At 37.7% G+C, this 27533-nt stretch overlaps 1 protein-coding gene across 1 annotated transcript in view; it reads right to left on the bottom strand.

Annotated features, from left to right (window-relative positions):
- Positions 1 to 27533, bottom strand: part of ROBO1 (roundabout guidance receptor 1) — a gene marked incomplete at its 5' end in the record, with an annotated part of 146705 nt that overhangs the window by 103891 nt on the left and 15281 nt on the right. The window contains 3 exons of the mRNA XM_079921453.1: positions 6981 to 7108; positions 9379 to 9517; positions 9869 to 9989. Coding sequence (XP_079777579.1) covers positions 6981 to 7108; positions 9379 to 9517; positions 9869 to 9989 — 388 coding nt within the window. The remainder of the gene's footprint in view (positions 1 to 6980; positions 7109 to 9378; positions 9518 to 9868; positions 9990 to 27533) is intronic.

The raw sequence follows: 27533 nt of genomic DNA, 5'->3' as shown, positions 1-27533 counted from the left end.
ACAGCACGTGACGGGTCCATGAATGTGCATACCTAACCTGACACTGGGGTAAGGACTGCCTGCAAAGCTTCCTGCAAGATGCCTGCCTAAGCTGGATCCAAGGATACAAGTAATTAGCAAGTAGAAGATGGGTCAGTGGGGGCAGAGCATTTTAGACCAAAGGACTAACATAAAGAAAAGCCCAAAAGGAAGCTCCATGGTGGTATTTACATGAAAAAATATGTAAACAATATAGTGTTACTACCCTGAAGGGAGTAGCAAGAGGGGGCTAAGTAGCCAGGCAGAGCAGCATTTAAGTACTTTGAACCTTATCTGGAGAGATGGGAAGCATGACAATGTTTCATGAATGGAACTAATACAATTTGATTTGTATTTTAGGTCAATGTACCTGTTGTATGAAGGATGGATTCTATAGGACAAGACGGAGGCAAGGAAACTGGTTAGATGTTAAGTTTCACTGCACAAGAGATAATAAAGCAGTGATAAGAAGATAAGACAGGTGTTGAGAGTTGAGAAATATTTAAAAGGCAAAATAAATAGGATTTTAAGGTGACTGACATTTGAGAAATGGAAGAGCAAAGCATGACCCCACCAGCACCCAAGCTGCTTACTACTGTGTATTTGCAGGTTGCATTGCCATCGACTGAAATGAAGAATACGGAAGAGTTCAGCTTCTTATGCCTTGTCTGCTCCTGTTTTCACTGCATCACTACTATTTCCTGTGAATTAATACTCACACACTGGGTTAGGAGAATCTTAAAAGCTTAGCCAAACCTCTGACTGTTGCTTCTTGTTTTACTGGAAATCATAACTATTGATCAATTCCTAGTTCACTGGGATATTAACTAGGGGTCAATTATAAACTATAGTGCCCAAGATATTTCAGCATTTTTTTTTTCTTTTCCTTTTTCTTTTTTTTTTTTTCTTCTTATTTTCTTTGGCATGCAGTTCACCAGCAGCAAGGAGAGAAGCTCTAGGAAACATTCCATTAGTAGCAGTTAAGTCAGCCAAAGGACTGCACTGGTCTTTTTTTTCTGCCTTGTGTCTCTCTGGTCTCACATCAATCTCAGACTTCAAGTTTCAGCCTTCCACAGGCTGTCAGTGGCTAACCAATCCTAACGGGGAAGTGCTCTGTTCCTTCACTGCAGAGTAGGCATAATACTTATGGGAAGCATCAGACAAAATAATAGTTCTTCAGAACAGAATAGAATGCACGTCTTTTTGATGATCCATTTGAACATTCCTATTGTATGCCAAGAATACATTAAGGAGATATCAACATCATTCATGATACCATATTTTAGAACTAAAAAAAACCCCCAAAAAACCAGGTGATGAAATTGAGAGAATGGAGTAATTTCACATCAAGGGAAGAAAAACGGATAAGCGCCTATGAGAAAAGAGCTGGGATTTCACAGAAATTCCAATTGTCTGGTAACAGAGCATCACCTGGTTTAGAGATGTTTGGCATCTGCCTTTTCTTTTAACACAGCTGTTGCTGAAAGGGCAGAAAAGCAACTGTTTTTTGAGCTTCAAAGAATAACTGGTCCCTGGGAGAGGCCTGTGGAGGAGTGCAGTGGGGTGTGAACTAAACGTCCAGTTTCCTGTGTCTGACTGGCTCAGCACTTAGGGCTAAAGGGAAATGGGAGGACTAAATGTCTTTTAGTGCCTATTGTAAGAAAGACAGACAAAAATGGGATTAGATTTTCTTAATGGTTCAAGTCAGCACAGATAAAATGAGATTGCTTGGGAAATGGCTGGTACATGGAAGTTTGTTTTCAGTTCGGTTTCCTGTGACAGACATAGCGATGGGAACACGATCACTCTGGTGAGAGAGAGTCGCAAATTTACTTTGTCAATGAAATTGTGACAGTAATAAGAGCTGCTTTATCTGTGAAGTTGCAGAGGGAGTGGAAAGATTAATAATGCCATCGAGTTTGCCTTGTTTAAGCAGTGAGTATCACTGAACCAAAGAATTGTAAGAAATCTTAGAGGTGGAGGACAGACTTGGAAATGGGAGAAATTTGGAGTTTAAACTCTGTGTGGCTTTATCTTCCATCTTTCTTTCAGAAGAGCACACCTCATAAATGGAATTATTTAAAAAGCTACAGACATGATTGTCATCATAAATAATCACTAATTTTAAAGGTTTTGCTATTAATAGAATGATAAAGTTATTTTTCAGCCTTTATTTTTCTTTTAAGTGTTTTGAGGCTGCATCCACCATGCTTTTCTTTAAAGGCTACCTTCAACAAAGGAAAAAAAAAAGTACCCACTGTTTAAATTACTATGAATTGGTTCAAAAATGAAAGCAAGCAGGAAAATTTATGTTGGCTATCATGTGATTACAAGAAGAACCTCAAGGCCCACCTGGCAAGCATCTAATAAAGACCTAATGGGTTTAGATTAAGATAGTAAAATAATGTAAAACAAACCTGCAACCATTCTCGGAGCACCAAGCAGAGGCATAAATTTTAGCAGTTTCTATAGCACACTGTTTAAAAAATCTGGCAGGGTGCCTCACTGCATCTATTTTGTTCAACTTAGACTTTACATTTTATAGGTATGTCACAACCTATAAAATGGTTATAAATACTACAGTATATATCTTTTTCCTTAAACGATGGGGCCATTATGCAACATGAAACACTAGTTCAGAAGATAATTCATTCCTACTGTGACAGCTAGCAATCCTAATACTTGTCGAATTGAGACATTAAAATGCAAATATCACAATGTAATCAATCAAAATTGAGATGATATGTCTTTTAAAAGATGCCTGAATTTGTGTATTTTAGGTTTACAAAGAGAATTCTTGAGGAGGTGCATAGATATTATTACAGTATGGAGGGAAAATGAGGCAGACAAACATCAGGCGTAAATGTAACAACATTTACATTTATAGGTAATAAACTTTTGATTATTCCAAAAAATGACAGAATATCAAGTTCAGGTTAACTGAATTTTCTGGTTAACTGGGAGTTAAACAGAAACACTTCTCTGTTGTGATCATTCCAAACAGCATTACTTCACCATTTTTTATTGGTCATGTAATGGACATTAATTATTTTTCAACAGGTCAAATTACTGCAGAGTCTCTGAGTCTCTGCTGAACGTTTTTTCATAACGATAACACTCCATTGCACATAAAATGTGATTGGTTTTTGAATCATTTCTATTCCCAAGTGGTCATAATTTTCATTAAATTATCTAGTTATTTTGCAAAACCTCAACATTAAATCTAGCACTAGTTTTGATGGCACTAACAAGATTTAACACATTTAGTTTAAAAGCCAATAAAGTTTTTTTTTTAATAAAAATGTAATGCTTTATATTTGAGAAGACTTTTAATAACTTGTTACATAATAAATTATCATGATTATATTACTACTTCAGGTTTCTCATTTACAATAGCAAAGGAAGACCTACCTGTCTAGAATTATCTGAACATTACTACATTTCTTATGAAATAACCAATAATTATTAAAATTAAGTGATAAAGCTATCACTAATAATAACGCTTATATGACTACAACACTCCTTATTTATAAAACATTCTGTAACAGACAATATGTTAAGCTTTATATATATATAATTTAATTTAATCCTTATAAAAATGCTGTGAGATTGGTATTACTGTACCCATTTTACACATGGGCAACTGAGACTCATGTAATTTAAATAACCTTTTCTAGGCCACACAGTTGGTAAATGACAGAAATAGGATTCAACTACATTTTGTCTGACACCAATGTCTATACTCTTCGCTACACAATTCTCTGTAACACACTTCATCCAGCCCTGGTAATTCCCAAACCCTAGAGCAATTTTTTTTTTTTTTTTTTTTTCGGTACACGGGCCTCCCACTGTTGTGGCCTCTCCCATTGCGGAGCACAGGCTCGGGACGCACAGGCTCAGCGGCCATGGCTCACGGGCCCAGCCGCTCCGCGGCATGTGGGATCCTCCCGGACCGGGGCGCGAACCCGCGTCCCCTGCATCTGCAGGCGGTCTCTCAACCACTGCGCCACCAGGGAAGCCCTAGAGCAATTTTTTAAAGCCCTTTATTCTTTCTGTCAGCTCAACAGGTAACTCCACATTCCAGAGACTGATGAACTTGCTTGAAAACAAAAATAAAAACAAATTTCTGTTCTCTAACCCAGATCTACTAAATCAGGTTCTCCAGGGGCATGCTTGATAATCTGTATATTTAACAAGCTTCAGATAAGTTTAGATATACACGTTCAGATAAGATCAGATAACAAACTTCATCTAAGTTTAGGAAACTCTGTCCAGCCCCAGGTTTTACTCTGTTCCTTTCAAACACAGACCACCAGGCAGCCATCAGAGATGATAATCTCTTCAGATCTGATCCAATGTAACCTATTGCTAGCACTCAGGATCAAAGTCACCAGAAGATGCTTGAATTTCCCCTGTGATGTACTGTACTGTGATATCTCTACCACACAAGCAGAAGGTTGGAGTTCAAATGCATAGTTCAAATTGTAACAAGTATTTATTACATAAAGTGCCTACTAGATGTCCAGTACCATACTAAGGACTGTGAAAAATACACAAGTATTAAAACCAAAGAAATCATGAGTTGAGAATGGAATACTTGAGGAAATACATACAGACAGAGTCTCTAAAACAGCAGAATCAGGATTTCAAAAAAATATATATATATATCAAAAAAAAGGAAGTAATTCTCAAATGAGGGTTAATTTTTAAATGTTAGAACTAATCATATCTGTACTGGGGGTGAAAATCAAACGTTCACCCTTATTTAAGAAAGTTTTTTTCCCCAAACTGCTACTGGAACACAGGGTTCTGTTGTCCAACATCAATTCTCAAAATTAAATATTTATTGCATGAGGAGTGAGGAAAAGGAAGAATATTTTTAAGCCCATACTGACTCCAATAGTGCCTCAAAAATGAACCACAAATGAAATACAGAAATCAAAAACAACTATGCTACTGAATTTCTAATAATTGTTTCCTGCTATCAAATGTATTCATTTCTGATTAGTTTCCTTTGTAGTAACTAATATTTTTCTATATTCAATCTCAAAGGAAAAAAATACATAACTTCTCAAGTTTCCTTTGAAAAGTTTCCTTTGTTTTTTTTCTTAGTTAAGTTTTGCTGTTGGGAATCATGTTACTTTCTTTGACATACTGTGTATGTTATTCTAGCATGTTAAAGGTATTTTCACAGTGATGTTAATATGCATATTTTATTTTAATAGTTGAATAAAATAATAACTTCTCAACAATACACAGATCTTTCATAAGTTTATAGAAAACCCAATGCAGTTGAAATAAGAACTTCTAAATTCCTTAAGTAGTTTCTGGATTTGATCATTTGTACCCAGTTTTCACTGAAATCCAGGCTTAGGAGCAAGAATTCCATATGGAAAACTTAAGGCTGAATTAACTTTGGAATTGAGTATAAAACTGCTGGAGGAAACTCTATTTTGATTTCAATGTCTACTGTAGACACAGCAGAATGGCTATTATTTATAAAAGCATCATCTCTCTGACTAATATAATAGACAATCAACCTCCCTGTCACAATTGCCTGGAGATAGACACACCTTTTCATGTCTTGGATTCATCCTGGGCTACTTTCACTCCCTCCGGAGGGCTTCTGAACTTGAACTTGACATCTCTTAAATTTATGCTTTCTCTAAATGTAAAGGGGTTTTCTTTTCTTACAGTTTTAGTCTTATGTGGAGTTCAAGTCCAACTTAGATTAAAGAGAAGTAGTCTAGGCCTTAGAAATTCAATGTTTGTTCTTGATCTTTTCATTTTTTTCTTTTGTTTTTATGAGGTTGAGCTAAAAACCCCAAAGGGGGACATAATGGCTTTAGAGACAGGAAGGAAATATTCTTTATTCCTTTTTTCTACTGTAAAAAGCCCACAAGGCTCTTTTGTAGAAAGCCCACAGTAGAAGCTCTCCTTCAAAAGCCACCTTTTCCTTCGTAATAGCCTTAGAGGAGACAGTGCTCAGAAAAGATGACAGAGCAGGTGTTGCTAATGTCATACTCAGAAACAAGCTAAGTGGTTTATGGCCAAAATCCCTGTTTACTCTATATACGTGTCAAAATAAGGAATTTTTTTCACCAACAAAATGCTCTTTAAAGGTCCCTGTCTCTCAAATTCCACAATAAACAATTTGTCCCTAAAAAGGAAAAAAATGAGAGAAAGTTCTCAGATGATACATAGTAAGAAATAATCAGTATGACATCATGGAAAAAGGGGAAAAGGGATAATGAGAATGAAAAACATATGAAATTATGGAGACAAAGGAGGTGACAGAACCATTTCTGCATATCAGTTTAAGATGTGACTTTGACATTCAAAAAACTTGTAGCCAAAGAATATGGCAGCCATTTTGGCTCACATCACACCAAATAATAAATCTTCATCAAAATTAGCAAAGTACAAATGCAATTAATTCACTCAACAAATATTTATTGAATGTCTGTTAAGTCACAGGCACGGTGTGCACAGAAAAAGACTGCAAAAGTCCCTATTCTTTGGATGCATCTTACATTCTAGTGGGAAACAGAATCTTTTCACTTTTTTGTTCTGAACTGTACAGACCCTTGAAAGTGCATGACCTGAAGGAATGGTCGACTTATTTTCATTGAAAGATCAAGTTTTCGCGGCAGTAGCTGTCATTTAATTAAAGCTCTGTGTTTGAAGACCCAGAGATTAAAGCACACTCCCCTCCTCTATTTGACCGAGAAAATGCTCTCATAATTTTGAAAACTTAGTTCAATTTCCTGTAACAGACACTTATAGAGCTCCCATAGGCAAAACAATAATTTCCTTTAAATATGTTTGGAATAATGTATATATATACAGCACTATTTAAAGTCTATATTTTATATAGACTACTCTAATATGTAATATTTCCAAATATCAACATTGTATCTCATATAATAAATCAACCACAAAAAATGTTCCCCAAACCTTACCTTGGACAGTCAGAGTAGCAGAGGCTTCAGCTTTTCCAACCATATTTTCTGCAACACAAGTATATGACCCCGTGTCACCAGCCATCACCTTCCGAATTTTCAAGGTATGATCATCTCTGATTTCATATCTAGTGACATAACAAAAGAAAGCACAGTTAAGTGACTTTCTACTTGAAAGAATCCATCATTACAAGTATGTATTTAGGTATCAAATCACAGCCAACATTCTCGAGAATTTAAAGCAGAAGGTAAATAATGCAGCATTCTTCTAAGTAAGCGTGTGCATAGAAAAGAGCACTTCTTTTATATTCGTGTGGGCAAAAATATTAAAACTACTTTTTTTTTTTTTTTTGCGGTACGCGGGCCTCCCAATGCCGTGGCCTCTCCCGTTGCGGAGCACAGGCTCCGGACGCGCAGGCTCAGTGACCATGGCTCACGGGCCCAGCCGCTCTGCGGCATGTGGGACCTTCCCAGACCGGGGCACGAACCCGTGTCCCCTGCACCGGCAGGCGGACTCTCAACCACTGCGCCACCAGGGAAGCCCTAAAACTACTTTTTAACAGAATATTTTTAGGCAAAGTTGACGCTTATTTGTTTATTTCCTCAAGCTCCTGTACTCATACTAAAATTTAAGTGACCATTAAATACATTTTTATTATATGTCAGACTTCAAGCATTTTGTAGGTTCTATCTTTTAAAATTCTTATAACACCTTATGAAGTATTATGCTCATCTCCATTTGGCAGATGAGAAAATTGAGGCATAGGAAGGTAAGGTAGCTTGGCTTTGGTCTTCAGCTATTTTAATGGCAGAGTTAATATTTAAACCCAGAGAGTCTTATTCTGGAATTCCCTTGCCTTGCCTCATCTTGCCTTTTTTTAAATGTTGGGTATCCCTTGAAATTTCACCTCAGTCCTCTTTTTACTCTATATGATATCCCTGAGTTATACTATCTACACTAGTTTATATATTGATTGACCACACAAACATTTGCTGCCCCTATTTCACTTAAGCTCCAAATTCATAATCCTGACTAATAATTAGACATCATACCTCCAGAGACACTTAATATTTAATACGTTAGATAAAACATTTTTTTCTTACCCTATCACATAAAACAACTCCTTCTCCTAACACAACCTACCTATCTTCCTTCACCAGCTCCCTATATATAACAAATCATTCAATTCATCAATTGGGTCTCAGAACTTTCTCTCCATGATGGACCCCTAGCCTATTTCCATCTCATCTCCTAGTTCAGGCGATTCACATCTCTTATCTGGACAACAACAATGGTGACCCAGCCAACGGCAACCCCCCAACCCCTTGCCACATTAATGTGATATCCATAATGCTAAAAAAAATATTTCCTCTAAAAAGCAATTCTGTTCATAGTTATCCCTCTTGGCTTATCAATGTGCATGCCGTATGATTCAGAATTCTTTAGTCGATACAAAGTCCTGTAAATCCGGCCTCACTATCTCCAGCCTGGTTTCCCATAACCTCTTGCCACATGCGCTGTGTGCTGCCATGCTAAATTTCCACCACTCAAAACAGTCTTAGATTTGTGTCTATGCTGTGATGTCTTTTTTCCTGGAATACTCTTCTCCTCTTTCTTGCTTGTCAAATTGATACATATTTTTCAAGACATTGCTTCTATGTCACTTTCCTTTGAGAACTCTCTCCTGATTTTCTGCTCCCATGGGTCTACCTTTAAGCAGCAAAAGGGTTTGCTACGTTACTCTGTATCTATCCATACATGACTCCTTTGGTGAGCTCCTTGACAGCAGAAACTATACCTAAACACTTGCTGTGACCCCCAAACCTAGCAGGGGCTCAAGGTATGTCTGCTGAATGAATGGACACACTAGAGAAGACAGCCTAAAGACAGTGCCTGAAAGTTTCATTTCATTGCCTCATTCCCTAAGGCTGCGAGTGTATCTCTGCTTCTAGCCAATTTAAGGATTTGACAGATATCAAGAAACTCTGACCTCTTCTACCATTCCCTGGTGATGTTGTAGCTAAGGAAAAGGAAGTTTGCTTTTTAACTGGTTTGTAGTTACATCTTTAGTGCTGTACCTCCCTTCCCTACCTATTCCCATATAAGACATTGGTATTAACTGTTGTCTGGCTGGACAAAGAGAAAACTGTTTAAGGAATGTCACATCTTCCAAGGGTTCCCTGGGCAGGCTGGGGTCATGAACTTACAGTTATCTGTACACGCTCAAAGAAAGCATGGCAACCTTCTGATTCTAATTATCTCCGTTACTATGTCTGGCCCAAGGAGATCAAGGAGTCTAGAGTAGACCATTCTAATGGCTTATATGTGAAAAGTGGTCTGATGAGAACTGTAGAAATTCCGAGTGGATGAATCCCATCATTAAATTCTGATCCATACCTGGATTTGGGCAGTTCCCCATCATCTTTCCTCCATCGTACTGTGGGCACAGGGTCGCCTCGGGCCTCACATTTAAATTCTGCACTGTCATCCACAGTGACTGCCAAGTTACTAGGTCTCTTCACAAATGAAGGTCTCTCTAAAATTAGAAAAAGTCATCTCAAAAAAAAAAAAATACAGATGAACAAACTAAAAGCCATTTTAGATGTTCCGTAAGAGCAGATTTATAATTTAAAATATTACTTAGAAAATTATTCCACCGAGTTCCCTACTTCTCCTCCCGAGGTGTAGTGTTTCCTCCGAATTGTCTTCCTATGTCTTGGCTACTTTATCTCAGGCTGCTTTACTGATTTCTTCTGTCTTTTTTCCAGCCCCCAAAATATTGGTTTACCTTCTAGAAAAGGTCATTTCTTTCTCCCTTGTATAAAGATACTAAATGATAATAAGAGATAAGCTTTACAATGAGCAGATCAGATAAAATTGCACTTACCTAAAACAGTTAGCTCTGCTACTTCACTCTCACGTTCCCCAACCATGTTGGTACCAACACAAACGTATTTGCCAGCATCACTCTTGCGGGTGTAAGTAATCATGAGCTTTCCTCCTCGTATCTTAAAAAAAAGTTTCACGTGACTATCATTAAAATCGCTACAGTAATTTTTACATGACAGAGGTCTTCATAAGTGAAGTCTACTTTCTAAGCATGCAAAGAAAGACTGATTATATCAAAAAGCTGATGTGTAGTATTTACTCTATAGGTAATAACTTTAAACAGAATTTATTCCAAAGGTACAATATAAAAGAGGCAAAACATTTTTACTTACCTACATTTCTTGTAAAGTAATTATATTCTATATAACTAGAAATTTGTTTTTCCAAACCAGCCAAGTTCCTTCATATTATTTAATTAAATGAAAACCAAAAACATTGTGTGAACAATTTGGTTAGCAAGTAGAAAAAAGAAAAAGGAAATTTTTTTTTAACTGAAGTATAATTGATTTACAATGTTGTATTAATTTCTGCTATACAGCAAAGTGATTCAGTTATTTTATATATATATATATATATATATATATATATACACACATTCTTTATCTTCTTTTCAGTATGGTTTATCACAGGATATTGAATGTAGTTCCCTTTGCTATACAGTAGGACCTTGTTGTTTAGGAAATTCTTAATACCATATGACTATAATTAACATGTAAATACATATTAGCTATACGTAATTTCAAGGAAGCATACTCTAGTATTACAAGATGTGGAAATTAAAATGTCTCTAATTACTTAATTTGCCAGAGATGCTTTAAGCAACTATATCTTAACTTCCAAAATATTACAGAACCTGACCTGTCCTAAAAAACATAAGTGTCTCTGCTGTCCAAACAGTTTCTTGGGGTCTTAGGAGGCAGAGACCGAACAGATACTAATAAATCATCTGGAAAGTCATTCGGGTACACTCTTGAACACTTAATTATTTGAAGAAGGATTAACTACAAATGTAAGCAGACTTCCAGTACAATATGTAGGCCAAAGCTAATCATGAATTAAGATTGGGATGCGGAAATTGAACTATCTTTACTTAATTTAATATGCTTTTGGTGGGGAGTAGAGTTCAATTACCCCTGAATAACTATAATGCTCTGAACCTTAGAAAGGTTTTGTCAGGGATAACTTCCAGAATGTTTATTCATGGAGGTTTTGACCTCACAGTTATTTTGTACAGTATACAGATTAAACAAAGGAGGAAAAAAAAATACAGAAAGTAAGGAAGGAACCATTCAAATAGAATTTTTTTTTCATCCTACACTGGGAGTTTGTTGAAACTACTACTTTATTCAAGTGGGGTCACAGTGTTTTGGAATGCCTAAATTGCTTTATTTCAATCCAGACATCCAAACTAGATATTGCGGCCAAGTCTTTATGTGTTAGGACAAACCAAATATTAACAGAGCAGTTTTAATTTTTGTGCCTTTAGAACTTGACATTTTTCAGTCCTTTTATTTAAAAAATGACCATGATTCTCTAGGTGTCATTATAAAAATCATCCAGGGACTTTTCTCTGCATTGCTCATGATTCTATCCCTCATGCTTAGAAAAATGTCTGCATATAGTAGTCACTCGAAAGATTTTTAATGAATGCAAACTGCTTTTGTAGATAAAATTAGTCTATTATCCACTGAAGCATTTTCATAAAGGTTTATAGCAGCTACAAGATATATTAATGATAGATTTATTGTTTTCATATATACTTACCTGTTTTCAAACAGAATAAATAAAAAGAACAAATAAATGTCACATGAAAAGAAAAAAACCTTCCAAAAGTTTACTGTCAATACTTTATGAGCATTTTTCTTTTGTACCTCCCTCTCTCTCAATATAGATATAGATAAATAGATATAGAAATATAGATATAAAATATACGTTACACATACACACTTTTACTAAAGTAAAATCATGTGATTCATGCTTTTCTTTGTTAAGTTGCATTTTCAACTCAATAACATCCTACAAAGCACAAAGGCGTCCACCACAGTAAAGAATTATCACACACCCCATATGTCAATAGTGCTGATGTTGAGAAACTTTGTTCTAAAGACCTGGCTCTGGCCTAAGGATAAATGCTGGATTAATATAACAAAAGGAAGGAGGGATTAAAATCATGTAATACCATTAATGTTTACTCTATTTGGAAAAATCATCACTGAGAGTCCCCAGGTTAGTATAAATACGCCTACACAACTTCCATCCCATTAACAAGACAATTTCACTATAAAACCCTACATTCTACTCTACACTCACTGGCAATAATGGTTCAAAACCCCAAAATGAACATTACAACTTAAATGGAAAATCAAACAAACCTCACCAAACCTGGGAGAAACTTATCTCCTAGGAGATGATAGAGACAGAAATTGACAAAAGTGAAGGAAGAAACAACAAAGTACTGAAAACAGAGAAACACACAAAATAACGGATGCAAATGGTAGTCTTCAGTTTCTACAAGTTCAAATTGATTTTGGCATTATGTCAATGGCTGAATTGAAACAGAGCAAACCAAAAGCCATAATTCTATTCTCTATGGTCACAAATGTGGACTGCATGGTGGCCTGTTCTTTTCAACAAACAGAAGAATAGAAAAAAACATAGTGCTATAACCCCGATCAAATATAACGTACCAGCTTTAAAGCAGTACCTACTATTAACAATCACCATTTTATGCTGGCATATAAAAATATTGATTGTAAAGGGTGACTATACACATTCTAAATCTTAGTGCTCCTTTGTAAACCAAAAATTGACATTTCCTCTCTACAGAGAAAGGAAGAATATGTCTAACACATACAAAACACCATAAATGTGAAAATAGCACTATTTAAAACAAGTTAAGAAATATTTCCTGGCAGCTCTCTTCCTGCAGCTGGATCTGACAGCCAAATTGTAAACCTATCAAAAATGAGTTTGTATAATGAACAGACACAATGTTAAACACTGCACTGCAGCAGCTCTACTTCAATTAACCTAACCGGGTAGTGGAGAAGCAGAAAGAGTTAAGCTTTCCGACAATATGGCATCTAGCCTATGTCAAAACTCGAAGCAGAAGTCCCACTTCCTCATTACCATCTACCTTATCAGCCTGCAGTAGTAACCACATTAGAAGCCTACATTTCCATAAGCTCTAGACAGCACTTAAAGGGGGACCTCCGCTAACTACATACTAGGTGAAAACAAAACAAAAAAGGTCCTAGTGGTGTTGCTACTTCTGGGGAAGGAGACAGGAGGAGAAAGGAAAAGGTGGGGAAAAGGTTAAAGTTTCAAATATCTTTATACTTTATATTTTTCTTCAGAACAGTTTCAGATTAAAAAAAGTTTTAGTGACATTAAGGTATGGAATACCTCAATGTACTTGATATATAGGATTCTTATATACTAGCATTTTCCCTTTAAGAAGCTATAAATGATTATATACCTTAGGGGTAAAAGCCTTCTCTCCTAGCACTTAAAGACTTCTCTGAAGTAGTTGAAAATCTCTTCTAGAATGCTTTCATCTCCTTTATTGCATTGTTTACTGAGTAACAAGATGATATAGAAAAATCAGGTATAAGATGTAGCTTTTCGAACAAAAGTGAAGAGAATTATTTCATATTTGTGGTAAGCATGAAAAACCACAATCAGAATTCTTACTTCCAGAATACAAGGAGGAACATTATCTTTGCACATATAGAAGCATGCTTTCTTTTAAAAAGTAAATTAAGTAAGCTTTTTGTCTGGTTATTCTATGGCATATACAGCTCACTCTGCAATCAGTGCTTAAAATCAGAAATAAAGATGAACTTAAAATGAACCCCTTGGTATGTCGTCATTTTCTACCCTAAAGCAAGTCAGGGGATTTGCAGTATCTGTTACACAGGAATTGTTTTTCAGGCATCACCCCGACAATGTTATCCATACACCTCTAGGTTAATATACTAAACCAACTGGGGCTAATTAACTAGTTTGGCTACACAAAATCTTTTCTGCTTTTAATTACATTAACCTAATGTGACTTGAATTCAGCAGACCAAAAACGAAACCACTAATTATATTAAAGGCTTCAAAGATGATTTCAAATGGCTAACCACCAAACTGTCATATAATTTATCTCATTTCCTTTAGTAGATTTTGCATTCAAAATCTGTTTCTTACTATAAATACTATTTTTAAAATAGATCCTAACAATGGATTAAAAGAACACTGATCTAGAATGCTGAGAGATATATGTTTAAACAATATACGCAAGATGCAAATAGGTGTCATGATACCAATGAGAAATTGTGCAGTACTTAATTTTTATAATTTTCTAAAAGATTAAAGACTCAGAAATATTCATTTACAGTAGTAAAGACTTAATAAGCAGGGTTAATAGGAGGAATAAAAATTTTAAAGCACCCAGGTTTAGAAATTACTTTTTCTGAAACACTTGATTCTTTACCACTGTTTTGCAAAGTAAATGAGATGAGAGGTTTTGAATTATAGTCTAGTGTATCATCCTTAAACAATTCACTAAGTCTCTTTGGGCAGAATATCTCTTCATAGCAATGCTGCCAATTCTGCCTGGATCTTTGACCTGTAGAACAGATATCAAACTGTTGTGAACTAGAAGGGAAGTACTTTGCATGGGTTTAAGACTTCTTAATGACCATGAGATGCAGGTACCCCAGATGGCCAGTCACAGGCCCCAGACATTCTCTTTGGTGAACTAAACTGCAAGGCAGTTTTGGGTGGTTCCTAAGAACTCCTTTCAACAGAGACATGTAAAGAAGAGTCACGGTAACAGCTTTTATTTCTTTAACATTTAGCATTAAATCAACAACAAAAATAACCACCCCCCTCAAAAAAAAAAAAGATATATTGTTTGATCAGGGAGCAGAGAATGGGAGGAAATGGAAAAATACCCATTACTTTCCAATCTGGTTGGAAGAGTGGTATCAACCTTTAATGTAATCAATTCCAACTGAAGCATTCATACTTTCTAACATATACCACAGTACCTTTCAAAATCAATTATGCTTTGTTGCATTCTAAATTAAGGAAAAAACACTGGTGGTAGTGTAATTATATTGTACAAATGATAGGCAAAGGGTTGGATAAAATACATGTCTCATAGCAGTTAAAAAAATTATAACCAAGTAAAAGATAATTCATATAATTCAGATCTTATACAATATCAAAGAATACAGTATTTCTTATTTGGCAATATTTCTTACTCACACTCCCAGGTAAGCAGTTCCTTAAGAGCTGTTAGTAAAAAAGCCATGTATAGAATGAAATAATTTCATGTTTTTCTAATCATGGTTGAATATCATGTGTAGGTACTTTATATTTTTGAATATACACCTTCATAACTTTGCTGTTTCACTCTTTGGAACCTAAATTTTAATGGAGTTAGTAAGCAGATAAAAATGTAAGTTTTTGAAAAATTTCCACTATCAAAAACCATTGATATAGGACTTCCCTGGTGGCACAGTGGTTAAGAATTCACCTGCCAATGCCGGGGACACATGATCCCTGGTCCGGAAAGATCCCACGTGCCCTGGAGCAAATAAGCCTGTGCGCCACAACTACTGAGCCTGTGCTCTAGAGCCCGTGAGCCGCAACTACTGATCCCATGTACCGCAACTACTGAGGCCCGTGCGCCTGGAGCCTGTGCTCTGCAACAAGAGAAGCCACCACAATGGGAAGCATTCGCACCGCAACGAAGAGTAGCCCCTGCTCGCCGCAACTAGAGAAAGCCCGTGCACAGCAACGAAGACCCAATGCAGCCAAAAAATAAATTAAAAAAAAAAGTTTTTAAAAAACCATTGATATAGGGCTTCCCTGGTGGCACAGTGGTTGAGAGTCCGCCTGCTGATGCAGGGGACACGGGTTCGTGCCCCGGTCCGGGAAGCTCCCACATGCCGCGGAGCGGCTAGGCCCGTGACCCATGGCCGCTGAGCCTAAGCGTCCGGAGCCTGTGCTCCACAACGGGAGAGGTCACAACAGTGAGAGGCCCGCGTAGGGCAAAAAACAAAACAAAACAAAACAAAAAAACATTGATATAAAACAATTTATATCTACTACTCTTGTCACCATCAACACTTTTCTTAAGTATAAGAAGAAATGTCAAGAACTTAACCTTTATTTATCCTATTTATTTGTACTAATCTTGTCACACAAAATGTTTTTAAAACTGATATCATGAGGGGGGGACCTTGAAGATGGCGGAAGAGTAAGACGCGGAGATCACCTTCCTCCCCACAGATACACCAGAAATACATCTACACGTGGAACAACTCCTATAGAACACCTACTGAACGCTGGCAGAAGACCTCAGACCTCCCAAAAGGCAAGAAACTCCCCACGTACCTGGGTAGGGCAAAAGAAAAAAAAAAGAAAAAACAGAGACAAAAGAATAGGGACGGCACCTGCACCAGTGGGAGGGAGCTGTGAAGGAGGAAAAGTTTCCACACACTAGGAAGCCCCTTCGCGGGCGGAGACTGCAGGGCGCGGAGGGGGGAGCTTCGGAGCCGCGGAGGAGTGCAGAGCAACGGGTGCAGAGGGCAAAGCGGGGAGATTCCCGCACAGAGGATCGGTGCCGACCGGCACTCACCAGCCCGAGAGGCTTGTCTGCTCACCCGCCGGGGCGGGCGGGGCTGCGAGCTGAGGCCGGAGCACAGGGAGAGGACTGGGGTTGGCGGCTTGAACGTAGCCTGAAGGGGTTAGTGCACCACGGCTAGCTGGGAGGGAGTCCGGGGAAAAGTCTGCACCTGCCGAAGAGGCAAGAGACTTTTTCTTACCTCTTTGTTTCCTGGTGCGTGAGGAGAGGGGTTTAAGAACGCTGCTTAAAGGAGCTCCAGAGACGGGCGCGAGCCGCGGCTAAAAGCGCGAACCCCAGAGACGGGCGCGAGCCGCGGCTGAAAGCGAGGACTCCAGAGACGGGCGGGAGACGATAAGGCTGCTGCTGCCGCCACCGAGGGGCCTGTGTGCGAGCACAGGTCACTCTCCACACCCCTCTTCCGCGGAGCCTGTGCAGCCCGCCACTGCCAGATTCCCGGGATCCAGGGACAACTTCCCCGGGAGAACGCACGGCGGGCCTCAGGCTGGTGCAAAGTCACGCCGGCCTTTGCCGCCGCAGGCCCGCCTCGCACGCCGTGCCCCTCCCGCCCCGCCGGCCTGAGTGCGCCAGAGCCCCCGAATCAGCGGCTCTTTTAACCCCGCCCTGTCTGAGCAAAAAACAGGCGCCCTCCAGCGACCTACACTCAGTGGCAGGGCCAAATCCAAAGCTGAGCCCCTGGAAGCTGTGAGAACAAAGAAGAGAAAGGGAAATCTCTCCCAGCAGCCTCAGAAGCAGCAGATTAAAGCTCCGCAATCAACTTGATGTACCCTGCATCTGTGGAATACCTGAATAGACAACCAATCATCCCAAATTAAGGAAGTGGACTTTAGGAGCAAGATCTATGATTTTTTCCCCTATTCCTCTTTTTGTGAATGTGTATGTGTATGCTTCTGTGTGAGATCTTGTCTGTATAGTCTTGCTTCCACCATTTGTCCTAGGGTTCTATCCGTCCATGGTTTTTTTTAAAAATTTTTTTTCTTAATAATCAATTTTAATTTTAATAACGTTATTATACTTTACCTTCTTTCTTTCTTTCTTTCTTTCTTTCTTTCCTTCTTTCTTTCTTTCTTTCCTTCCTTCCTTCCCTCCTTTATACAACGAATCATCCCAAATTGAGGAGGTGGTCTCTGACAGCAAGATTTATGATTTTTCCCCCTTTACCTCTTTTAGTGAGGGTGTATGTGTATGCTTCTGTGTAAGATTTTGTCTGTATAGCTTTGCTTCCAACATTTGTCCTAAGGTTCTATCCGTCCCCTTTTTTTTTTTCTAAATAAGAATTTTTTAATTCAATAATTTTATTATACTTTATTTTATTTTTACTGTATCTTCTTTCTTTCTGTCTTTTTTCCTTCTTTCCCTCCTTCCTTCCTCCCTCCCTCCCTCCCTCCCTCCTTTCTTTCCTTCTTTCCTTCTTTGCTTCTTTCTTTCTTTCTTCCTTCCTTCCTTCCCGCCTTTCCTTTTTTCTTTCCTCATACTTCTACTAATTCCCTCTACTTTTTCTCCCTTTTATTCTGAGCCGTGTGGATGAAAAGCTCTTGGTGCTCCAGCCAGGAGTCAGGGCTCTGCCTCTGAGGTAGGAGAGCCAAATTCAGGACACTGGTCAACAAGAGACCTCCCAGCTCCACATAATATCAAACGGCGAAAATCTCCCAGAGACTTCCATCTTAACACCAGCACCCAGCTTCACTCAACGACCAGCAAGCCACAGTGCTGGACAACCTATGCCAAACAACTAGCAAGACAGGAACACAACCCCACCCATTAGCAGAGAGGCTGCCTAAAATAATAATAAGGCCACAGACACCCCAAACACACCACCAGATGTGAACCTGCCCACTAGAGAGACAAGATCCAGCCTCATCCACCACAACACAGGCACTAGTCCCCTCCACCAGGAAACCTACACAACCCACTGAACCAACCTTAGCCACTGGGGACAGACATCAAAAACAGCAGGAACTACGAACCTGCAGCCTGCAAAAAGGAGACCCCAAACACAGTAAGATAAGCAAAATGAGAAGACAGAAAAACACACAGCAGATAAAGGAGCAAGATAAAAATGCACCAGACCTAACAAATGAAGAGGAAATAGGCAGCTTACCTGAAAAAGAATTCAGAATAATGATAGTAAGGATGATCCGAAATCTTGGAGATAGAATGGACAATAGAATGGACAAAATGCAAGAATCAGTTAACAAGGACGGAGAAGAACTAAAGATGAAACAAGCAATGATGAACAACACAATAAATGAAATTAAAAGTACTCTAGATGAGATCAATAGCAGAATAACTGAGGCAGAAGAACGGATAAGTGACCTGGAAGATAAAATAGGGGAAATAACTACTGCAGAGCAGAATAAAGAAAAAAGAATGAAAAGAACTGAGGACAGTCTCAGAGACCTCTGGGACAACATTAAACGCACCAACATTCGAATTATAGGGGTTCCAGAAGAAGAAGAGAAAAAGAAAGGGACTGAGAAGATATTTGAAGAGATTATAGTTGAAAACTTCCCTAATATGGGAAAGGAAATAGTTAATCAAGTCCAGGAAGCACAGAGAGTCCCATACAGGATAAATACAAGGAGAAATACGCCAAGACACATATTAATCAAACTGTCAAAAATTAAATACAAAGAAAGCATATTAAAAGCAGCAAGGGAAAAACAACAAATAACACATAAGGGAATCCCCATAAGGTTAACAGCTGATCTCTCAGCAGAAACTCTACAAGCCAGAAGGGAGTGGCAGGACATACTGAAAGAGATGAAGGAGAAAAACCTGCAGCCAAGACTACTCTACCCAGCAAGGATCTCATTCAGATTTGATGGAGAAATTAAAACCTTTACAGACAAGCAAAAGCTGAGAGAGTTCAGCACCACCAAACCAGCTTTACAAGAAATGCTAAAGGATCTTCTCTAGGCAAGAAACACAAGAGAAGGAAAAGACCTATAATAACGAACCCAAAACAATTTAGAAAATGGGAATAGGGACATACATATCGATAATTACCTTAAATGTAAATGGACTAAATGCTCCCACCAAAAGACACAGATTAGCTGAATGGATACAAAAACAAGACCCATATATATACTGTCTACAAGAGACCCACTTCAGACCTAGAGACACATACAGACTGAAAGTAAGGGGATGGAAAAAGATATTCCATGCAAATGGAAACCAAAAGAAAGCTGGAGTAGCAATTCTCATATCATACAAAATAGATTTTAAAATAAGGACTATTAAAAGAGACAAAGAAGGACACTACATAATGATCAAGGGATCGATCCAAGAAGAAGATATAACAATTGTAAATATTTATGCACCCAACATAGGAGCACCTCAATACATAAGGCAAATACTAACAGCCATAAAAGGGGAAATCGACAGTAACACATTCATAGTAGGGGACTTAAACACTCCACTTTCACCTATGGACAGATCATCCAAAATGAAAATAAATAAGGAAACACAAGCTTTAAATGATACATTAAACAAGATGGACTTAATTGATATTTATAGGACACTCCATCCAAAAACAACAGAATACACATTTTTCTCAAGTGCTCATGGAACATTCTCCAGGATAGATCATATCTTGGGTCACAAATCAAGCCTTGGTAAATTTAAGAAAATTGAAATTGTATCAAGTATCTTTTCTGACCACAATGCCATAAGACTAGATATCAATTACAGGAAAAGATCTGTAAAAAATACAAACACATGGAGGCTAAACAATACATTACTTAATAACGAAGTGATCACTGAAGAAATCAAAGAGGAAATAAAAAAATACCTAGAAACAAATGACAATGGAGACACAACGACACAAAACCTGTGGGATGCAGCAAAAGCAGTTCTAAGGGGGAAGTTTATAGCAATACAAGCCCACCTTAAGAAGCAGGAATCATCTAGAATAAACAACCTAACCTTGCACCTCAAGCAATTAGAGAAAGAAGAACAAAAAAACCCCAAAGCTAGCAGAAGGAAAGAAATCATAAAAATCAGATCAGAAATAAATGAAAAAGAAATGAAGGAAACAATAGCAAAGATCAATAAAACTAAAAGCTGGTTCTTTGAGAAGATAAACAAAATAGATAAACCACTAGCCAGACTCATCAAGAAAAAAAGGGAGAAGACTCAAATCAATAGAATTAGAAATGAAAAAGGAGAGGTAACAACTGACACTGCAGAAATAAAAGAGATCATGAGAGATTACTACAAGCAGCTCTATGCCAATAAAATGGACAATCTGGAAGAAATGGACAAATTCTTAGAAATGCACAACCTGCCAAGACTGAATCAGGAAGAAATAGAAAATATGAACAGACCAATCACAAGCACTGAAATTGAAACTGTGATTAAAAATCTTCCAACAAAGAAAAGCCCAGGACCAGATGGCTTCACAGGCGAATTCTATCAAACATTTAGAGAAGAGCTAACACCTATCCTTCTCAAACTCTTCCAAAATATAGCAGAGGGAGGAACACTCCCAAACTCCTTCTACGAGGCCACCATCACCTTGATACCAAAACCAGACAAAGATGTCCCAAAGAAAGAAAACTACAGGCCAATATCACTGATGAACATAGATGCAAATATCCTCAACAAAATACTAGCAAACAGAATCCAACAGAACATTAAAAGGATCATACACCATGATCAAGTGGGGTTTATTCCAGGAATGCAAGGATTCTTCAATATACGCAAACCTATCAATGTGATAAACCATATTAACAAATTGAAGAAGAAAAACCACATGATCATCTCAATAGATGCAGAGAAAGCTTTTGACAAAATTCAACACCCATTTATGATAAAAACCCTGCAGAAAGTAGGCATAGAGGGAACTTTCCTCAACATAATAAAGGCCATATATGACAAGCCCATAGCAAACATCATCCTCAATGGTGAAAAACTGAAAGCATTTCCACTAAGATCAGGAACAAGACAAGGTTGCCCACTCTCACCACTCTTATTCAACATAGTTTTGGAAGTTTTAGCCACAGCAACCAGAGAAGAAAAGGAAATAAAAGGAATCCAAATCGGAAAAGAAGAAGTAAAGCTGTCACTGTTTGCAGATGACATGATCCTATACATAGAGAATCCTAAAGATGCTACCAGAAAACTACTAGAGCTAATCAATGAATTTGGTAAAGTGGCAGAATACAAAATTAATGCACAGATATCTCTGGCATTCCTATATACTAATGATGACAAATCTGAAAGTGAAATCAAGAAAACACTCCCATTTACCATTGCAACAAAAAGAATAAAATATCTAGGAATAAACCTACCTAAGGAGACAAAAGACCTGTATGCAGAAATTTATAAGACACTGATGAAAGAAATTAAAGATGATACAAAGAGATGGAGAGATATACCATCTTCTTGGATTGGAAGAATCAACATTGTGAAAATGACTTTACTACCCAAAGCAATTTATAGATTCAATGCAATCCCTATCAAACTACCACTGGCATTTTTCACAGAACTAGAACAAAAAATTTCGCAATTTGTATGAAAACACAAAAGACCCCGAATAGCCAAAGCAATCTTGAGAATGAAAAAAGGAACTGGAGGAATCAGGCTCCCTGACTTCAGACTATATTACAAAGCTACAGTTATCAAGACGGTATGGTACTGGCACAAAAACAGAAAGATAGATCAATGGAACAGGATAGAAAGCCCAGAGATAAACCCATGCACATATGGACACCTTATCTTTGATAAAGGTGGCAGGAATGTACAGTGGAGAAAGGACAGCCTCTTCAATAAGTGGTGCTGGGAAAACTGGGCAGGTACATGTAAAAGTATGAGATTAGATCACTCCCTAACACCATACACAAAAATAAGCTCAAAATGGATTAAAGACCTAAATATAAGGCCAGAAACTATCAAACTCTTAGAGGAAAACATAGGCAGAACACTCTATGACATAAATCACAGCAAGATCCTTTCTGACCCACCTCCTAGAGTAATGGAAATAAAAACAAAAATAAACAAATGGGACCTAATGAAACTTCAAAGCTTTTGCACAGCAAAGGAAACCATAAACAAGACCAAAAGACAACCCTCAGAATGGGAGAAAATATTTGCAAATGAAGTAACCGACAAAGGATTAATCTCCAAAATTTACAAGCAGCTCATGCAGCTCAATAACAAAAAAACAAACAACCCAATCCAAAAATGGGCAGAAGACCTAAATAGACATTTCTCCAAAGAAGATATACAGACTGCCAACAAACACATGAAAGAATGCTCAACATCATTAATCATTAGAGAAATGCAAATCAAAACGACAATGAGATATCATCTCACACCAGTCAGAATGGCCATCATCAAAAAATCTAGAAACAATAAATGCTGGAGAGGGTGTGGAGAAAACGGAACACTCCTGCACTGCTGGTGGGAATGTGAATTGGTTCAGCCACTATGGAGAACAGTATGGAGGTTCCTTAAAAAGCTACAAATAGAACTACCATATGACCCAGCAATCCCACTACTGGGCATATACCCTGAGAAAACCGAAATTCAAAAAGAGTCATGTATCAAAATGTTCATTGCAGCTCTATTTACAATAGCCCAGAGATGGAAACAACCTAAGTGCCCATCATCGGATGAATGGATAAAGAAGATGTGGCACATATATACAATGGAATATTACTCAGCCATAAAAAGAAACGAAATTGAGCTATTTGTAATGAGGTGGATAGACCTAGAGTCTGTCATACAGAGTGAAGTAAGTCAGAAAGAAAAAGACAAATACCGTATGCTAACACATATATATGGAATTTAAGAAAAAAAAAATGTCATGAAGAACCTAGGGGTAAGGCAGGAATAAAGACGCAGACCTCCTAGAGAACGGACTTGAGGTTATGGGGAGGGGGAAGGGTGAGCTGTGACAGGGCGAGAGAGAGTCATGGGCATATACACACTAACAAACGTAGTAAGGTAGATAGCTAGTGGGAAGCAGCCGCATGGCACAGGGATATTGGCTCGGTGCTTTGTGACAGACTGGAGGGGTGGGATAGGGAGGGTGGGAGGGAGGGAGACGCAAGAGGGAAGAGATATGGGAACATATGTATATGTATAACTGATTCACTTTGTTATAAAGCAGAAACTAACACACCATTGTAAAGCAATTATACCCCAATAAAGATGTTAAAAAAAAAAAACTGATATCATGTATCCATAACAACATGATTTCATATTAAAGTCTCAAACATAAGTTTTATTTTAGATCGATAAATAAACAATAAACCATGGTTAGCCAAATCACAGTTCTCCCTCCTGGCTAACAAAGTTTATTTCCTTTCTACTTTTCATAAAGGCTACTGCCTCTCAATATATTTTCCAAAAAAAATTCAACTCTTTCTATTCCAATTTTATTCTGGTTCACAGAGACCTCAAAAAAAAGGAGAGAAAGAAAGAGAGAGAGAAAAAAGGAGAAGGAGGAAGAGGAAGAGGGGGAGAAGGAAAAAGAAATGCATTGGCTTAAATTTCCCACTCAAGTTTCTTGATGAGATGTGATCTGGTTTCAAACTCGTCATCCAAAAGCTGTTAGGCAAAGCTGGCATGTACTCAGGACCAGTTCAATATAGACTCGTGATACAAAATGAGAGTGACTGTGTCTCTTGGATGGGTTAAACTAAGAAAAAATAGATTATGTGCTAATATTTACAATACTTTTTTACTATAGATTATTAAAAAATGTAGTTAGATTTCATTCACACTGTAAAAAATTTTCACCTGAATGATACTAATCCATTTACTTGTCCATTCTTATGCAAATCTCCCTTCCTCTTTATAGCCTACTTATGGTATGAACAATGTTCATGAGATTTTCATGAAAAAATCTTGTACAACAAAAGGATGCCTGGATAAGTACATATACATCGTAAAGAAATTATGAAAATGACAAATTGAAAACACATGACCATTCCACATTTTACTTGGTGACATTAAAAGGAACAGCATTACAAGGAAAAAAAAAACACAACTTATTGTAGGTCTTTCAACTGTTCTATTCGGAGTGGAATTGAGAGGAAAAACAGGCAATTAGGATCTCTCCATTGGCATCCCATATCTGCTTGGGCTACATGCATACAAGAGAACATGATCCAATTTCATTTGTTTGCTGGTACACTTTACAGTATCATTTAAAAACCAACATGATTTCTGCCAGGAGTTTAAACACACTTGATCATCAGAGAGAAGCAACAAGAGACTCATGCAGAAAAAGCAATTATCCCAGTGGGGACACGTGGCTCTCTACACAGCTTGGTGAGCTGTCAGCTGAGAACACAGGCCTGGGAGAATCGCTGCCTAAGACTATGGCAGCTGCATTTCTCTGTGATTTTCATTTCTCCGACTAAACTTCTCATTTCTTCCTCATAGCGATTTATAAATTGGTAGTTGGCTCTTTGCTGCCACAGAAGCACACCCAGGATAATTCGATATAGACTATATCAGGAAGAGCTGTTTTGCTAATTGCAGGCAAGTGGGAGCCACCCTGCAGAGAGGCATAGTTAGTTAAAGGGAGAGGATGATTTTCTTTGTGAAGGTATAAATTGTTACCTTTCTATCTATCTAGTTTATATCACCGGAGGATCTCGCCATGAATCCTAATTTTAACAAGGAATAATAGAAAAAAGAAGCCCAGTCTCCTTAAAAGACACCGATTTTGCTTGCTTAAGCGTGGCTCAAAGTCAATATGAAGACTTGGGTTTGGCATTTTCTCTTGAGCACCCATTTTCTTGAACCAGTCAACCGGGAAAGCCATCTCCAATTTATCGTATTCTAAACCAGGGGCAGACAACTGCCGAATACTGGTGAAATGGAGAGCAGATGAAACAGTGAGGGCTTTTAGCTAATTCCCCAGGTATCTTGTTCCCAAGTCATTAAGATCAGAATCCAAAAGTGAATCCTATAAAAAGGAGGCAATATAAAGAGTGGCTTGGGAAGAAAATAGCCTTTGCTAGCTATCCCCCCAAAGTAAGTCAGTCAATTGATCTTTACCTCTGAAAATTCTACGTATTTCATGGTAGTATTCTGCATACATATGAGAAATTAATTTAGTTCCTAGCCATTAAAGTTAATGTATTGGTTCCTTCACAGGTCTCATGAAACAATGTCCTGCTGTTTTAAAGGTAAAAACAAAGTCTTATGGGCAATTTTCACTTTCCTACGAAACCAGGATTGCTTTTTATCACCTCTTCCAACCATCTGGCTCTAATTCTGAATTTACATACAGTCACTGTTGGGACAGCCTGAAATAAAAATCTATGAAGGAATTATGACTATACTCTAGAAATAAAGTTGACAAATGCTCATCATATTTGAGGGGAGAAAAGCTCATTTTCAAACACTTGGCTCTTTTGAGTTACAAGCGGACCAGCTGAAAATACTTTTCAAATAGTAAATCTTTTTTCTTCACCATGGGTTCTTATGCTCAGTTCTTTTCTCCAATTTTGGTCCAGTGTGAGAATTTCCCTCACCACCAAACGCATTGCTCAGATAATGCCTTTTCCAGAGACACTATTTTGTTACTCTTGAAATTTAAATTCACTTATATTATGAAGAAGACATAAACCATGGCAGACAAAGTCAAACCAAGGTTGAGTATATAAGGGATTCTTGGATTCAGAAATGCAGGATGACTTTATGTAAATGAAGTACAGAAATTAACTAAGGAGAATTGCTTTATGGAAACATATTTGTAACTTGCAAAAATGAAAAAGCAATAAAAGCATTTAATACTGTTTATTAAGATTCTATACAAGTACGAAGATCCCTAAAGTAGCTACAAATTGAAATAAACACTCATTCCCATTCTGTGGTATTTTAATCTAAGAGAGTCAAAGGAGAACAAGAGACTTGCAAGTGACGGGCTTAATTGATTAATCAGAGTCAAGGCTCATCAGACAGGGTCGGTCAGAGATTCAATATCCATACGGTCAGTTGCTTCACTCTCTTTTATTGATCACAAGACTCTTCTGGAACCTAGCTCTCTTATTTGGCAAATGTGTGCTGCATTTCATAAGGGACAGATGATAAGATAAAAGACGATAACCCCCTCTCCTCCACCACTGCACATGGTAAAACAAATGAAAATATATCTACAAACTACCTAAGAGAAAACAAGTAGGCTAATTTACACATGTAAGGAAGAGAATAAAATCTTGGGAAGAAAGGTTTGAGCTAGGGCTTAAATGAACTCTTTTTGGTGGGTTACATTAACCTTCAGAATTATCCACATGTACTTCTATTTCCTGAGAACTAATGGTTAACTTGTGGACAAATAAATCAAAATAAATGCATCCTGGCCCTTATATTCTATAGTTATCTGTGAAAACAAAAGAGAAAATGTCTACCTGAAGAGTATTTCAGACACCATTTGGAATGATACTTGTTTGTGACAATCCTTCTCAGCCATAAATGGTTCGGTTCCTGAGTCAAGACAAAAACATACTGAACAGAAAATGTAGTGCAAAAAGTATTAATGCTGTTAAGGACCTCAGTGTTTTGGATTGCTCCTAACCCTAAGGCTATGAGTTGTAACATTTGAACTTTGATTTGAAATTCAGAATTTTGTGAATCCTAGGTTGCTTCCATACAAACCTAAATAGGAGGTTTCAGGATTGAGTAGAGGGAAAGGTTTTGGTGTTAGTGATATCAGTCAGTGGGAAAATGAAGGCACAAGATAAAGTCAATATGAAACAAAAACAAAAACAAACAAATAAAAAACTCGATCTTATTCTTCTTGCTTCTCTCTATATAAAATATAAGTTCTGCAATGGCAAGGAGTTTGTTGTATCTCTAGAATCTTGCTCAACACCCACATAGAAAGTACACTATCAGATTTTTCAAGATCTGAGATGTAGGATACATGAAATTCTTTGACTTCAGTCATCATCTCTTCATAAAAAGGCTTGATATTTTAGAATTTATGTTAGAAGTACACTCTTTTCTACTGTCTTGTGGAAGACAAATTCAAATTCTGATGACTTCGCACAAAAGT

The sequence above is a fragment of the Stenella coeruleoalba genome (genome assembly GCF_951394435.1).
Source record: "Stenella coeruleoalba genome assembly, chromosome: 5".
NCBI lineage: Eukaryota > Metazoa > Chordata > Mammalia > Artiodactyla > Delphinidae > Stenella > Stenella coeruleoalba.
This window is presented reverse-complemented; position numbering and strand designations above follow the sequence as displayed.